General features: G+C 50.0%; 1 protein-coding gene across 12 annotated transcripts in view; it reads right to left on the bottom strand.

Annotated features, from left to right (window-relative positions):
* Nucleotides 1–16,211, bottom strand: part of UNC13B (unc-13 homolog B) — a gene marked incomplete at its 3' end in the record, with an annotated part of 165,867 nt that overhangs the window by 50,200 nt on the left and 99,456 nt on the right. For all 12 annotated transcript variants that reach the window (XM_082241708.1, XM_082241705.1, XM_082241710.1 and 9 more), the window contains 5 exons: nucleotides 16,077–16,151; nucleotides 14,945–15,164; nucleotides 10,525–10,752; nucleotides 10,248–10,389; nucleotides 881–1,050 (listed from right to left, as the gene is read on the bottom strand). In XM_082241708.1, coding sequence (XP_082097834.1) covers nucleotides 881–1,050; nucleotides 10,248–10,389; nucleotides 10,525–10,752; nucleotides 14,945–15,164; nucleotides 16,077–16,151 — 835 coding nt within the window. The remainder of the gene's footprint in view (nucleotides 1–880; nucleotides 1,051–10,247; nucleotides 10,390–10,524; nucleotides 10,753–14,944; nucleotides 15,165–16,076; nucleotides 16,152–16,211) is intronic.

Below are 16,211 nucleotides of genomic sequence, written 5' to 3' on the forward strand. Positions count from 1 at the left end.
GCGGAAGGTGGCTTCCATGTCTTCAGAGCCCTGGGATGGCTCCGCCAAGAGTCAACTCAAGGATGCCTGCCTTGGAGCTGCCCATCAGGAAGATGGAGAACAGGACAACTTCACAGGCTGCGAGAGGAGTAGAGTTCCCTCTGTGACACAGCCAAGTGCCCCTCTCTGAAATGTCCCCCCCACAAACCTTCCCTCCCCACGAGAGCCCAGGCAAGAGAGCAGGAGACGGCTCAGCAGAGCAGGGGGGCAGCAGAGGACTCTTGCAGGCAAGCAAGCCCTCCCCCCAAACTCAGGCACCATCTGTCTCGAGCTCTCACCAAGCCAGACTCTTCCCCAAATATTGCTGCCTCGTGGGGGGTGTGAAAGAGAGGTGTCTGCGGACGGCTTTGCTTCTGCCCACAACACTCTTCTGGGGGGGTCTTCACGGCAGCTGTTCTCTTGCTTGTGTGCACAGCGAGAGGCAGCGGATCTGGGTTCTGAGCCCAGTCAGAGGTTGCAGACACTCCTGGCAGTGCAGCCGAGTCAGAGCTCAGAAGGCAGCCCTGCAGGGAAAGGCTCAGGGAAGCCACTTCTGTGGCCTCTCTGCCAGACTCTGAGAGGGCTTCCAGGTGGAAAGATTTTGCAGCCTGTATTTTTGAGGCCCAGCAACTAAATTATTGGCTGAGCACAGACTGAAGTGGGTCTCTCTCTGTGTCTCTCTCACACAATTTCCCTTTATTTTTGAAGGTAGTCTGTCCACATGTCTACAAAGCTATATTTCCAACTGAAGCGAAGCAGCGTAGGCCCAACCTGCCTACAAAGCAGACCTTCTACCCCTGAGCTAAGCCCTGTTTCCCATTCAGCATCTGCCTAAATGCCAGCAAGCAAAGAGGTTTCTTACCCAGGTTGTACCAGACGTCCATCTCCCCACTGAGGGTTCGCACCTCAATAATGGTCTGCCCCAGAAAGTCATCAGACTCCCGTTTCAGCCTCTGTTTGACCCGGGACTTGATGTCGTCATCTTCGTCCCAGACCCGCACTTTGATCCGATCGGAGGAATTATGGCACTCACTGAAAGCAAGCCAGGAAGAGGAGATCATGGGCGTGAGGAGGCTCCACAAGGCTGCCTGGGAGGGCAGGGAGAACGGCCCCCTTCCTCCCTGTGCAGTGCGGGACAGCAGGGGACGGAGTCAAGATAACAACAACAACAACAACAACAATTTATTATGTATACCCCGCCCATCTGACTGGGTTTCCCCAGCCACTCTGGGCGGCTTCCAACAGAATATTAAAATACAATAACCTATTAAACATTAAAAGCTTCCCTAAACAGGGCTGCCTTCAGATGTCTTCTAAAAGTCTGGTAGTTGTTTTTCTCTTTGGCATCTGGTGGGAGGGCGTTCCACTGGGAGGGCACCACCATCGAGAAGGCCCTCTGCCTGGTTCCCCGTAACACACTTCTCGCAATGAGGGAACCGCCAGAAGGCCCTCAGAGCTGGACCTCAGTGTCCGGGTAGAACGATGGGGGTGGAGATGCTCCTTCAGGCCTACTGGACCGAGGCTCCAAGAGCTCCAAACGAGCAGCGCACCAGCCTAAGTCTCAAGATGTTCAAGGAGGGAGTGCACTGTCGTGTAGCTCAGTCTCCTGCCTTAAAAAAGTATCTCCCTCACTCCTCCACTGCCCCAAATGCCCTCTGCTGTATAGGGCTCAGCTTTCCTAAAGAAATGCACCATTTGCTGAGGAAAGGAGGAAGGATTGAGGGATTCCAGGCCAAAGGAAAAAGATGCAAAGCCACCACTTTGCATCCTTCCTCACATCCAGCTGAAATCTTGTAGATATAAACTGAGCCCACCAGATGATGCTTCCCCCACCCAGAAGGGCCTGGAGATCTCTGCCAGCTATGAGGTTGGGAGACCTGAGACTTCTCAGAGGGAGACAACTGGCAGAGGGAGCTGGGCTCTGCCCGGCAACCATCTCTTTCCCAGGCAGCCCAATATGATGTTTCCTCAAGATGTGAAGACAGGCTGCCGTTTGCTTTTCACATCAGTTTAAAGCCATTGAGTCTCCAGTCGATACAAAAACAACCCTGCGTGTGATCTTGGCACGGAGCTTGGACAATCCCCAGCAGAAGCTGAGCTCGTTCCCAGGAGGAAAAGCTGTAACCCTCTTCCTTGGTCCTGGGTCCCCACAGGAATGCACTTTTGGAACCTGTCCGCTCGGCTGCTTATCGCGACACAGGTAAAAATCACTTGACATGAACATTTGCCACTCCTGCGCTGTTTCCTGGGGTGCTACACTGAGCAGAAAGAAACCAAGCCAGCCTCTCACAGCTTGCTCTTGAATCCTTATGGGAAACCTGCTTTCCAGAGGCACACAGCCTTCTCAGAAGTCATTCTGGAAGCAATCTCTGGCGTGCAAGTGCGATATTGAAGCCAACCTAAAGGAACAAGGGACAGAGGATGCCTGTGTTTGGACTAAGGTCATTTTTGGGTCCACCTCTCTCCCCGCAGCCCCAGAAGAGGTTTGTGTGTGTGTGTGTGTGTGTCTAGCAAGACGGGCTGGCTCCTGTGGCAAATGTCTCAGCTCACAAAGGGCAAGTGACAGAAAGGGCGGAATGAAAGGCAGAGGCCCAGGTGGACCCATGATGGGAACAATTACTCATCCTAACCAGCCCTGGCAACCACCCAGCCTGGGGAGGAAAGCGCACGACCTGCCTCATCGCAGAGCCTGCGCTCACGGCTTGGGATTTAGCCTTTTTAAGAATGCACCATCTGTTGCCAAGCAACCCGAAGAAAATGAAGAAGAAAGTGAAAAAATGGGTCATGGGCGAACTGCGAAGCTTCTGTCAATCAGGACAGTGGCATTTCCCTTGCTCTCCCCCAAGCCTTTGCGGAGCTTCCAGTTGCCACTGACCTGTAACTCAGGATCCATTAATTGACACCTTTTAAACGCCTGGCAATTTGTACGGCTGAGAGTGAATTAAACGGGAGACGTTCCCAGGGAGGCTGCCGTCCATCCGAAACCCTCCTGCCTTCGGCTCCCACTGGGAAGCAGAGCTCCATTCGGACTCACGGAAGGCCTCTCTCTGACTGTGCTCCTCTCGCTCCCCGGGGGTGGTGCTGCTCTGCCCTCTCTGCCCTCTCTGGATGGGCCAGGGGGTGCCACCTCTCTTTTCGGGCTTAGAATCATAGAATTGCAGAGTCGGGAGGGACCCCAAGAGTCATCTAGCCCAACCCCTGCAGTGCAGGAGTCTCAACTACTCTGGAAATGCTGCATCAAGCAGGCTTCTTGAGAGTCAAACGCACCAGTAGTTGGTGTGTGTGTGTGTGTGTGTGTGTGTGTGTGTGTGTGTGTGTGGAGAGAGAGCCTGAGACGCATATAATAAGCCCAAACACTGTGTTTCACAGAAACTCCAGTTTCTCCTTTTAGAAACCCCCATCCAACTTGGACTCCCTTCTCTTTGAGCATTTCTGACCTTGGGAATCTCACCCAGCAGCTCCTTTCCTTAAGCTTTCTGAAATTGGCCTTCTCAGAGCCAGAGTGCAGGCTGGACCTCACCTTCTTGGCAGAGTTTGCATTCCAACAGATATCAGGGAAGTTGAAGTCTCCCATGACTTCTATAGCTCACTTTTCTGAATGGTTGGTAATCTGCACCACCCAAGTCTTCAGTCTGGCTTGGAGGTCTATAGCAGTGTTTCCCAACCGGTGTTCCGCGGCACATTAGTGTGCCGCGAGACGTTGCCTGGTGTGCCGTGGGAGGGAGGCGGGCAAGTCGGGCGGCGAGAGGCGGGGCGGCGGTGGCGAGGAGAGGCCGCCCAGCGCGGGGCTCTCGCCGTCTGCCTGCCTGGCTGCCTGCGTGGCGCTGACGTCACAGGGCTGTAACGTGCCCCACATAGGCACACGCGGGGCGGCGAGTGAGCTCCCTCCCACATCCCATCGCCGCTCGCTTCGGCCGGCCTACTGGGCTGTCACAGGCGGAAGGCCTGCGCATGCGCGAGGTTTTCGCGCCTTCGGGATTGCCTTCACACCTTCCTCCTCCCGGGTCCTTGAGAGCGCGGGAAGCGGCAGCGCGAGACCGGCGTTGAGCCTGGTAGGTATTGCGCTTGCCAAGGCAGTCATTTGGGAAATGAAAACTTGCAAAGCAAGCAACCAGTTCAATCTGAAGTACGTGTAGGCTTAATATCCTGTATCTGAAACCTGTTCTGCCCCCTCCCCCACACTTGGTGCCATTTTCATCTACACATGCAGCAGAGTAAGTTGACCCAGAATAGTACCAATTCAGATGGCAGATGGGAGAATGACAGTGCTGAATGCTTTCCCATGTAGAACAGTCCCTGCAAATAAAAACCTAGCATATTTGGAAGAAGGATGCTAGCCTAACCATTACCTTCTATGCTGTTACTATTTTTTTTTTTTTTAACATAAGTAAAAAGTGACCTTTCCCCATCTGGCATGGTGGTGTGCCTCGAGATTTTTTTCATGGAACAAGTGTGCCTTTGCCCAAAAAAGGTTGGGAAACACTGGTCTATAGCAGACACACACCCCCCCCCAGTAAGGTGCTTCTGTCTCCTACAGTTTTTACCCCTATACTCTCAATTTGTTTTCTATGCTCCAGTCATATATTTATTCACAAGTCTACACATCCTTCACATAAAACACAACTCCTCCTCTCTCAGAACCACACTCTGTGCATTTTTAACAGGATGACACTGCAAGTGGTCAAATGTGGGCAGTCTCTCTCTGCCCAAGTCATGCCAATGTTTCAGAAGCTGCCAGGCATGGTATTCTTCCAGCCACGTGGCAATGTCGCTGGGTGCTTTGTGGGGAGGGGAGTTAGCGGGGTACTTTGTGATATATTTATTCCTTCGCTACCAAAGCCAGTCCAGCTGCTACAAGAGATGAGATGCCTCCCTGCAGCTGATGATCAATATCAGGTGTAGATGAGGCAGCCGCATGTAACAGTTTTGATTACCATTAAATCCTCTCGAACTAGCCAGCTGGGTGGTTAACTACAGTGTCGCTGCTTAAAAGCTTCCGCCTGGCTCTGTAATCTTTCTTGCAGGGGCCCAGCCTATTATCACGCTCAGCATCTCACCGAAATCCTGTGTTTATGCGTGATTATTCCCCTGATGAGCTGTGCTTTCTGATTCCCCCTTTGAGACAATTACATCTGGAGACGTCAGCAGAGGTTTGACGTGCCCATGTCTCGGCTTTCCAGCTCCAGCCTTGTGAGCACGCAGCTCTTCTGCTTTCCAAGGGGCAGCGAACGTCCGGAGGAAACTGGCTTCCCAGCCCAGGGGGAAGAGAAACTCCACTCCCGGTGCTGAACCCGCCCTGGGGCAATGGGAAGGGTCACTGGGTGGCAGCTGGTCCCGGGAGGTTCACGCACCCCTTTCAGCCCAACCCAAACATCAGTACAGTTGCAGAGGATTCCATCTCTCCTCCATTCATGCTCTTAAACCTGGAGGTGTCTCCGCAAACTACCGATGGGTTGCAGAATACTGTGTAAGGAACCTGCCAGGCCTCCTGTGGACAATGATTCTCCAGAGAACGACCAGGAAGCTTAATCTTTGTAACATGTGCAATTTTCTTGAAAACACAAACTGCATCTTACACTCAGAATGGCGTGGGATCCTGCTGAGCTGCTCTAGCTCACAGAAGACCCACTTCATCCATTTTCATTCAAAATCTGCTCTCAAGGAAGAAGAGCCTTGGCAGCTCAGATAGCCGACAAAAGTACCAAACGAAAAGGTCCCTTGGCTGACACTTAGGGGGTCTTCTGGGGGTTATGGGGCTCCTTTGCCCAGGGAGGGAGGAGGCCAAGAGGGGGAAGGGGAAAGCTGGCCAACTGCTGTGGAGGAGGAGACCCTTTTAAAGAAGCTGAGTGCCCATCAAACAAAGCTGTTCTGCAGCAGCCGTCTCCGCTGTAGGTTTGGCGTTAATTAAATGTGAAACGACAGCAGCAGCAGCAGCAACTTGAGGGCATCTTTTGTTAACTTGGCAACCACTTTGCAGACTAACAAAGTCCTTAGCTGCAGCTTTCCGCGCTCTCTAAGTCACTGCGCTGCCCGCCAGGCTTCATGCCACTTGGGCACAGATACAGGGGTTGCACTGTTAACCGAGAAGCACCCTGCAGGCACCCTGACGCCCTTCCTGAAGCATGATGAAGGGAGCATAATCCCTCTAACCAGGGCTGGCCCAAGACATTTGGGCACCTGAGGCGAACCACAAAATGGTCTCTCCTTCCCTGCTTGGGAATAAGGGCTGAATGAAAATCTACATCCATAACGGGGGGCGGGGGGCGGGGATAAAGATCTACATTGGGATCTGCTGCACCTGTGGATCTTGCCGCCCGAGGCGGTTGCCTCACCTTGCCTCACCTTGCCTCATGGGTGGGCTGGCCCTGCCTCTGACGAACAGAGAACCAGAGGCCCATGTAAGTTTACTTTTTCCTTTTGCCTTGTCCTGAGAGCAGCTTACAAAAAACCACTTAAATATCACTGATTTCAATAAAAGGAGCAAAAGTAGAAACAATACTCAAAGGTACTCAAAAATACAGTACAAATAAATAAAAACCCTGGTAATGATGACAGATCCCGGGCTTCCGGGTTGGTGCCTCCGGCAACGGCAGAATTCCTCTGATCGGGAGGAATTTGCCCCGTGGGAATTTGGGTCTGTACTGCCACGGCGAAGGCGGAGACCCGTAAAAATCACAGGCGGGAGAAGCCTGTGAACGTGGGATTCGGCGGGCACCTTTTGCGCCTCCCCTACTTGCGGGGAAACCCGGTTTGGGGGATCCGGAGCGATGTGGGGTGAGTGGCGCGGTGCTTCGAATCGTCTGCTTCTTCCACGGAGCGAAGCCGCATAGCTGTTGTCGGAGAGCACTGACTTTTTCCTGTGGACAATTTGACTCTAAAGTAATTACCCGTGAGTAGAGCTGAATTGGGAAGAATTGGATTTTTAAACGTTTAATCTGGCATCGAAACGGGGAGGTTCAATACAGGAAGTCCGCCTCCCCCTTTTGTAGATAAACTGAAGCAAGGAGGCTGCAAGCTAAAAGTCTTGGAAAGCCTTTTGTAAAAGACTAAATTTCCATCGGTAAAGAACTAACCCACCCCCTTTTGGAGACAGAAGAAGAGGGGGGGAGTGGTGGACTGAATATGCCTGTAGGAGAGAGTTAAGAGAGTTAAAATACCGCCGCTCTGACCCTGGAAACGGGCTGCTAGCAGGATTGATGTTTTTGGGAACGTCCATTGACAGTGTTTAGAACGTTCATTGACAGGCAGCTGAACAAGAGAATACATTGTTTCTACTGTCTCCGGTTGTTTTCAAAAAAAAGGAGGAAAGTAACTGAAAATTGAAACTAACTTTGGATTACTGAAACTGTGTTTAAAAGAGGACATACTGACCGATACAAATAGAAACTGTTTTCCCCTAGAGGAAGCTTTTGAAATTGGTTACTTTACAGGAGCTGGGCTAGGGGAATTTCCAGCTGCAAGATAAAAAAGTGTGAGACTTTGGAATTGACCTTGAATCTCTTAAGTGTTATGGCAAATGGAAAGGAAAAAACAGACGGGATGTTGACCGAAGAGGCCTTAGTGGCGGCATTATTGAAAATAAACGATTCGCTGGAACAACTTCACAAGAAAACAGACGTGATAAATGTGAAAATGGATGCTGCAAATTTTGAAATTGACTTAATCGTAGAAAGTTTAAATAACTTGGGACAAAAGTGAATACCAATTCAGAAACCACCCAGAAACTGACACAGGAATCTACTCTGATACGGCATACTGCAGATGAAGTCAGGGAAAAAACCCTTGCTGCTGAATCTAAAGCAATACAACTGGAGAGGAGAGTCCCATCCATACAACCTGATGAACATAAGCTGACATTCGTTATGATTGAACTTAAAGAAGAACAGATGAATTTGAGGACCAGAGCCCTATCTGAACTGGAAAAGGAAAGCTTGACAGAGTTTCAGGAGGCGACAGGACTAACATCGGTTGAGAAAGAGAGGTATTTGGGGGTTAGTATGATCGCCAAAAATGTGAATCTGTTTAAGGATAACTGTGAAGGATGTTGGATTGAAGAGAAGGGGGATTTGGAAATATGGACAAATCAGAAGTTGTTACTGTTGGGCCGAGTTACTGTGGTGGGGATGAGGGCTGCTGTGTTGCTGGGGATGTTGCTTTTGTTTCAAACATTGCAAGCTTTGGATGGGATGGAGTGTTTCAGGAGGTGGCAGAGGGATGTTTTTAGAGTTGTTTGGCAGGGCAGGAAGCCTCGAGTAAAGCTTAAGATATTGACGGATGCCAAAGAAGGAGGTGGACCTGCCCTGCCAGACCTTTAAATTTCGTTGTGAACCATCTGCTTTTTGCTGGTTGAGAGAATGGCTGCTTCTTGAAAGCACTGAAGTGTTGGACAAAGGCAGACGAAGTTGATGGACTATATGGAATTGGCAGAAATGACTGGCAAGATCTGAGACCAGGGAGAAGAGTCGGTGGAAGAAGATTGGGAAAAGTTTAAAGACTATTTATAGAAATATTGTAAAATTAAGGAATGTTAGAAAAATGTTGGAATGAAGTTATATGGCTTTAGTAGAAATGTCATAAGGAATTAAGTATAAATAGATTAATAGAAAAATAAAGGAAAAATAAGGCAAGAATGTGTTAAGATAATTATAGGATAGGAAACAGAGGAAGATGGAAAGGAATTGCTGAAACAATTAATAGAAGTGGAAAAAGGGAGGTGTGAGGAGGTCGCTGGAAATAAGTGAATGAAATATAAGATATTGAAAATGTTTGAGGTGTTTTTAAATTGTTTTTGTTTGTTTTTGCTTTGTATTGTTAGTCTATGTAGCATTTTTGTATTGTATTTGTATTGTTTTTTCTCTTTTCTTTGTTTGTAGTGTTGTGTTGAAAATGTTGAAAAAGTAATAAATATCATTTTTTTTAAAAAAATGATGACGGATCCCAAGTTCTGTTAAAAGGTCAGGAAAGCAGGAGGCTTAGCAGAGAGTAATGAGGAGGCCGGCTCAATGTGTCTGGAGCAGGCCAAGAAAGTGGGGCAGCCCCACAGAAAAGGCCCTCTCTGCAGTGACAGCCCCCTCTAGCTTCTGGAAGGGCCTGATTAGATCTCTACTGAAAGGGAGGTTCTTAGAGGAAAAGAGCCCCCAGGCTATAAATAGCTTTCTTGGTTAGAATCAGCACTTTCCGATGGAAATCAGAAGCCAGTGAAGTTCCCCCAAATGAGTCCCAGCTAATATCTTGGCTGCTGTGCTCTGGAATAACCGACGTTTCCAAATGTTTTGCATAGGCAACCCCATATATACTGCATAGCAGTCCTCCAACTGGGTGTTACCACAGCATGGATATCCAAGACAAGATCATCCCTTCCCAGAAGGAGAATCAGGAGTCGTTGAAAGGCATCGGTTCTACTTAGGCATCTCTCAGCACAGCTGGCTCCAAATGCAGCCCTGAGCTGCCCACAGGGAAATGCAGCCCTGTCGTCTACCTTTCATGGTCCAACACATCACCCAACAGCAGCACCTCCACCTTCCCTGGACTGAGCTCCAGCTCCTCAGCCCACACCCATCCCATCGTGGTGCCCAAACGTCCACAGCCTCTTCTGGATCAGATGGAAAGGCAGGTACCCAAATCCCTGGCAAACCTCCCCTGTCGGTTTCAAGAAGACATTGAAGAGCTCGGGGGACAAGACAGAGCCCTGCAAAGCTATATTGTACAATCGCCACAGACTGAGAACCACCTTCTCAATCCAACCGTCAGAAAAGAGCAGCTCCGCCATAGCACCCAATCTTGAAAACACAAACTGCATCTCCAGCAGGTAATTCAGATGATCACCACAGTTGTACCTCCTGCCTCTACCAAGCAATTTCACTACACAAACCAGACAAGAAGCCAGACAACTGGGCCCCTTTCAATTGTCTTTCTCCAGAAATGCCTGTGGCTGGCTGGCTGGCTGGCTACCCCTTCTTGTGCCCCTGGATGCTGCTATCTTGAATCAGGGCTAAATAGATTATATTATTATTATTATTATTATTATTATTATTATTATTATTATTTCTATTATTATTATTATCATCATCATCACCACCACCACCACCATCATCAACAACTTTTGGCCTTTTTATTATTATTGAGATATTTGGCAGGTATTTGGCCCCCCCCCAGGTGTTTTGTAAACAAAAAGGACAACACAGGAATCTATGAAAGAAGAATGGAAAAAACGGCACACAAATACTTACAAGTGGAACTTTTCATCCCAAATGGGATTCAGGTTCCCAAATATGGTTTTTGTTCTCTTCTTTGTCTTGCCAACTTGGACTGTCACGTATGGGTCACTGGAACCCGTTTTGTCCTTGGCTTGCAGGCCTTGCGCACAGACCACTATGGGGGGAAAGGTGAAGGTTCAGAAAAAGACATCACTGTACCAAGACGGCACAGCTAAAGAAACACATGAGGCAGTTCCAGGGGCAGCTAAGGCACCTTCACCCCCCCAACGGCTCAAGCCGCCTTGCTGACCTGTGATGGTGATTTTGGCCGACCACTTGGAGGTACCGTCCAGAACGCTCTGCTTGACCGTCTTCATCTGCTGAGAGTGGGTCATTTTGCTCTCACTGAAGACATCTCTGATCAGATCAAAGATCTCTGGTTTGTTCCTCTCTCGGATCTTCATGCGATCCTTCATGGCCATGATGATGTTCTGGGTGCGATCCTCGGCCCCATGCTTCGAGGACTTCTCTGCTGCTCCTGCAAACAAGGCGGAAAGGATTAGCAAGGGAAGGCTGGCAAGGAGCTGACCCCTTCGATCTGGCCGGAAAGAGGGCTGGGGAGCAAAACTGCTCTTGGAATCATGCTAGCTTTCCAGGAAGTAGGACCCAACTCAGTTCCCCTAAGCCAGGGCTGTGTGATATGCAAGACTGAGATTCCTGATGCCACCCAAGGCTCAAATGTGATAGCTATGTAGCAGTCGGAAACAGAGCACTTCTTGCTAATGGGAGAGCCGCATGGGCACACACAGACGGGCAGACAGAAACAGCGTTTATAAGTAGAGGCTGAGTAGGGGGAAAGGGGATCCTGCTAGCCTGTAACTTAAAGGTCTTTTCCTGGCCAGATGACAGAACAGCATCCCAGCCTCAGGGGAACCCCCCCCCCATGGCTTCTGGCTCCCCCAGCATCTTGCGCAGGGTGGTCACAAGAAGAGGGAAGCCCCCAATGGAACGTGCTTGCTGCACAGGAACTGGGGATCCCCTTGGGAGTTTTCCCCCAAGTGCCATTTGCCTTAGTGGAGAAATGTGCACCTTCCTCCTGCTGATGGTATGGGGGACATCTGTTAGGTAGGAGGGTAATGCCTGAAAATGATTTGTTCTTGGAACCCTAAAATAGGCTTTGCGATTTAAAATAAAAACCAGCGTTCCTTCTGCTGCCCAAACATTTCTTGACAGAGAGCCTGTGACGAAACTGGCGCTCACAAAGGCGGCACTTCAATCACCGCCTGAACACTCAGCACCAAGGTTTGTAAAAGGAAGAGAACGAGAATTCCCAGCTGCATCAAGCTGCCCCTTTTGCTCAAACAACCAGAGCAGAGTCGGAAGTGAGCCAGCTCCCAAAGCGGCTGGTTGGCTTCCAGGGTTTGAGTCAAGGATGCTGCAGCCTCACAGCTAAAAGCCCTGCAAGATGCGCCAGGGAGGGGGGCACCCTCCTCTCCCCCTTACCTTCATCAGGGGAAATAGTCTCTCCCCTCTGTTCTGCCGGGGGGGGTGTGAGGATGCTTTGTGATGGGGCTCCAGACCTTAACGGAACGTAGGCAAGCTACATGCTACTATCAAACTCAATTCAAAATGGCGCAGAAGATAAAGTGTGCACAAACCACAACTTAAGAAATAAGGATATGAAACCCAAGAAAAGGGGGCATCCAAATGGCAGAGTCTGTTTTCAATCCTTTGTTCTCCTGCAAGAGGATCCCGAAGTGTACAGATTTTTATGTATGTCCAAATAATGATCCCAGGTCATGGCATTCATGGCATACAAGCAACTGTTCTGAGCCCCTGTGAACCGCTGCTCCTGCCCTGAGAGGAGGCCGCAGTGTCAGCAGCTGAGGCTGGACCAGGTATCTGGCTCCCAGCTGGATGCCCAAGCACCTACAGAACCAGAGTCTGGACCATCCTGGGCGCCTTCTCCCGGGGCTCAAGGAGCCCAGTGCCTCCCCTGCTGCCTAGACAGTCTGACAGCACCAGCCATGGAGTGCCAGAGAAGCGCTTGTGTTCAGACCACAGAAGGTCTACTACTCCAAAAGGGGTCAGAACCTCGGAGGGGCAGATTTGTGGGCTTGAAAGGGCCACAGTTCCACCTCCAACCCTCTTTGGAGCCAGTTGCTCACTGGGAGCTCTCCTTGGTGCTGCGGAAGCCCCCCTGCCTTGCTCCACCGGCTCCTCCTTGGTTGGGACCACAACAATGCTCACTCACAGCCCCTTCAAGTCACAGACAGAAAAGGGAACCTGCAGAGGAACAGACTTGACTTCTGGTGGGAGTGAACTTGCTCCCTTCTCTAAATGTTGACATTTGCAGCTGCAGACTCTTGCCATCTAAATTACTGCACAAACTTTGCTGCTTCTCCGGGCGCAAGAGTTCTCATGCAGCAGAGAGGAAGACACAGCAACAGAGATGGCAAGGATTCGGCCTTATTTGTCCAGTGCAGGACACTCCCTCTAAGTGCTTTGCCAAGGTCCTGGACTATGGTCTCTCATCTCTGCCCTGTTCCACACACCCCACAGATTTCCTTTCTGCATTCAGAAAGCAGGCCTCTTGACAAACCATGGTCGTGATTCAGATGAATAATATCAAGCAGCAATGGCCCGTCTAGTTCAACTCTAGGAAAAGACAGGCTGAGCAGGCAGCCTCAGCAAACTGCCTGTAGTGGGTCAACTCTCAGAAAACCAAACCAAAATTAGGCCTCATAGCTTCCCTGCAGGATTTGCCACCTGGGCATCAATGCATCTGCTGCACCTGTTGCATTCAAAATGTGAGATTTCTATTTCTGTGAAGCTGCAAACCAGGTGGACTTCTTTTTCTTTTTTTACCTCCCTCACAGAGCCATCTGTCCTTCACAAGACAAAGGAGGCAATTTGCACACACAAAAACAAGAGGCAACTCCTCCTGGGACTCCATGGCTGAAATTATATTCAAAGTGATCCACCGAGACCAAAATGCTACTTGGCTAAAACATTCAGGTGCCAAGAGCAGAGGCAAGAAAGGAAACACAAAGCCAGGCTGAGTACTGATGTCCTTCCCGCTGCATCAAGGAAGAGGGATGGGGCCAGCCCAGAACAAAGCTACTGCCCAAAGTGTCAGCTTTTCTGAGCTTTAACTCTTCCCAAAGACAGGAGGCCAAAGCAGTCAGAAGCTAACAAGGAAACAGCTTGTTTTCCCCATGGAGGGGAAAAGAGACCTTTCCTCCAAGAAGAGAAAGACAAAAACACAGCTTTCTATTTGTGATACAGACAGAAACCCACAAGAGTAAACTTATTTTATTTTGGCTTTTCCTTCAACAAAAAGGAAAAAAGGGGGGGGGGCCTCCCAGGACAGATGACATCAGTGAACAACAGTGGACTAGGTCAGATCCAGAGGAGAGGTTACCAAGCAGTCAGATGCTCTCAGGACACAGCTGTTTACAAGGTCCTTCTGGCCACTGAGGTCACTTGGGTCTCCTGTGCCAAGGCTGGGTTGAGGAACATCTCCACCTCCTGCAGGGCGGCAGAGCTGGCTCACCTGCCTGTCCCACGGCAGGTGCTGCTGGACCCCAACTCTCCTTTTTTTTTTTTTTTTTATAATAATTTTTATTACATTTTTTACAGAAATAACAAAGAGATCAAAAAGTAAGAAGAAAAAAAAAGACCAGAAAAAAAGGAAAAAGAAAAACACGACCATTTCGATAACTCATTTCAAATTTCCATTGGACTTCCCCCATCCCTCGCAGAATGCATTTCTTAACAATAAATTTATCAGCAAATTATATCCTTATTTCATATGTTTCTTTCTATTTTCAATTACAGTTTAAATTTAAATCTCTTGATCAATATATACTCTGAGCAATATACCATAATATCTTTTTTACCCATTTAAACCTTGATTCTTTCATAAATCTTGTCAAATTTCATAAATAATTAAGTTTTGTTACTGGGGCTAGATTCCCAATCACACGACATCTTATGTTTCATATAACTTATAATACTTTTGCAAATAGTCTTTAAATTTTTTCCAGTCCTCCTCCATTGCTTCTTCTCCCAAGTCTCGAATCCTTGCAGTCATCTCGGCTAATTCCATGTAGTTCATCAGTTGCGTGTGCCAGTCCTCCAGTGTGGGCAAATCTTGGGTCTTCCAATGCTTAGCGATAAGAATTCTTGCTGCTGTTGTAGCGTACATAAAAAAAGTTCTATCCTTTTTAGACACCTTCTGGCCGACAATGCCCAGAAGGAAGGCCTCTGGTTTCTTGGGAAAAGTGTACTTAAACACCTTTTTTAACTCATTATAGATCATTTCCCAGAAGGCCTTCAGTCTTGGGCAGGTCCACCAGAGGTGAAAGAATGTTCCCTCAGCTTCCTTGCATTTCCAACATTTGTTATCGGACAAATGGACCCCAACTCTCCTGCGCCCCCAGGCCCCATGGGACGAGGGGAGCTGTAGTCCAGCAACACTTGGGGGGGCCACCCATTACCCAGCCCCATCCAGAGCAGACGAAGCACCATCACCAGGGAGACCCGCTGTTCAGGATCTCAAGAGTCTTCTCTCCATTTCCTCGCCCCCATTTTTTAAGCCTTTCCATTCATTTGCCTCATTCCTCAAAAACAAGCCACTGAGAAATGCAACAAACGTGGCTGCCCTACAGCCCGCCCCCTCTACCCCTAGCAGTTCTTGCCCCACAGGAAAGGGAAGGGCTACTCACTCTGCAGGCAGTCAGCATTCAGCAGATCTTGGCACTTCTCGTGGCATTTGACCCCACACTCTGTGCAGCGCATCCCTTGCCGTGCGATGCCCCACAGCAGCCCCTCGCACTCGTAGCAGTAGGTGGGGGTGGTGGCTGTCCAGACCTCAAAGTTGTGGGGGGTTGTGCAGGAGATGGGGTAGATTAAGGCTTGCAAGGTCTTCTTATATACATGTGATTTCTGAAAGAGGAAGGCACAGGGAGTCACGGCCTGCGCAGGGGAAAGGCTTCAGCACGAGCGGCTGCAATTGTTTCGTTTAGGGATCAGGCCCCGTTTTCTTGAAGGGACAGAATACGGGACCCGGCCACACCTGCCAGATTTATGGGATGCCTGCCGGGGTCAGCCCTGAAGCAGAGCCGCCCTTCCAGGCAGCGCGCAGAGAGCAGCACTTACAGCGAACAGCTCCTTGCCAAACTCAGCCAGGACGTGTTCAGAGCCAGCGTTTCCAAACCAAAAGAGGCCGGGGGGGGGGGGGATACTTCATTGCAGGAGAAGAGCTCCTCGAGTGTGCTAGCTGCCCCTAGTAACCAAAGCCAGAGTGGTGGGGCCTGATCCACGGAGGCTGAGCAAGCAGAGCCCTCCTCTCCTGTGAGCTTCCTTTCAACAAGGCCCGGCAACTGACCAGGCCAGCAATGCCTGCATTGTGTCGTGGTGGCAGCGTGTGGGGAGCCCTCCATGGCCCCCGCCCCATCGCCCCTAAGAGCCGGGCCCTGGGCAGCACTTTCAAAGGACAGGCAAGGAGCAGGAGACTTGATGGAAGCAGCAGTGCAAGAGCCGCTCTGTTCCGTCTCCTCAGGTGCTGCTGCTTTTCCTTTCAGCAGTCCCACGTAGGTAATTAACCGCCCCCCCCCCGGCACACACCCCATTGTTCTTGTAATGGCTGTTCTGTGGGAGCAAGTTCAGCTCTCTTGGCTGCCTTTGAAAGTCTCCCCCTTTCATGCTATTTTGATCTCGCCTGTGCCGACGAGGGCGGACTTTCCACGCCAGCTTCGCTCTGAGCTGGCTTTTGTGCTCCACGGAGAGCGCGAGGGGCACTCGGACCACAGGCCGGGGCCTGCCAGAAGGCAGAGGCGAGCTCTCCGGCTCCCTTACCAGCTCCTCATCCTTGAGAGAAGTGCGGGTGGCCATGGCTGAGGTAATTCCGGCCTTCCGGGACTGGACCAGCGACTGGGAAAGAAAAGCAGCCTCAGTTACTCTGCACCCTTGTGCTTCTTTCAAGAGCATTGT

The sequence above is a fragment of the Podarcis vaucheri genome (genome assembly GCF_965113315.1).
Source record: "Podarcis vaucheri genome assembly, chromosome: 11".
Taxonomy (NCBI): Eukaryota; Metazoa; Chordata; class Lepidosauria; order Squamata; family Lacertidae; genus Podarcis; species Podarcis vaucheri.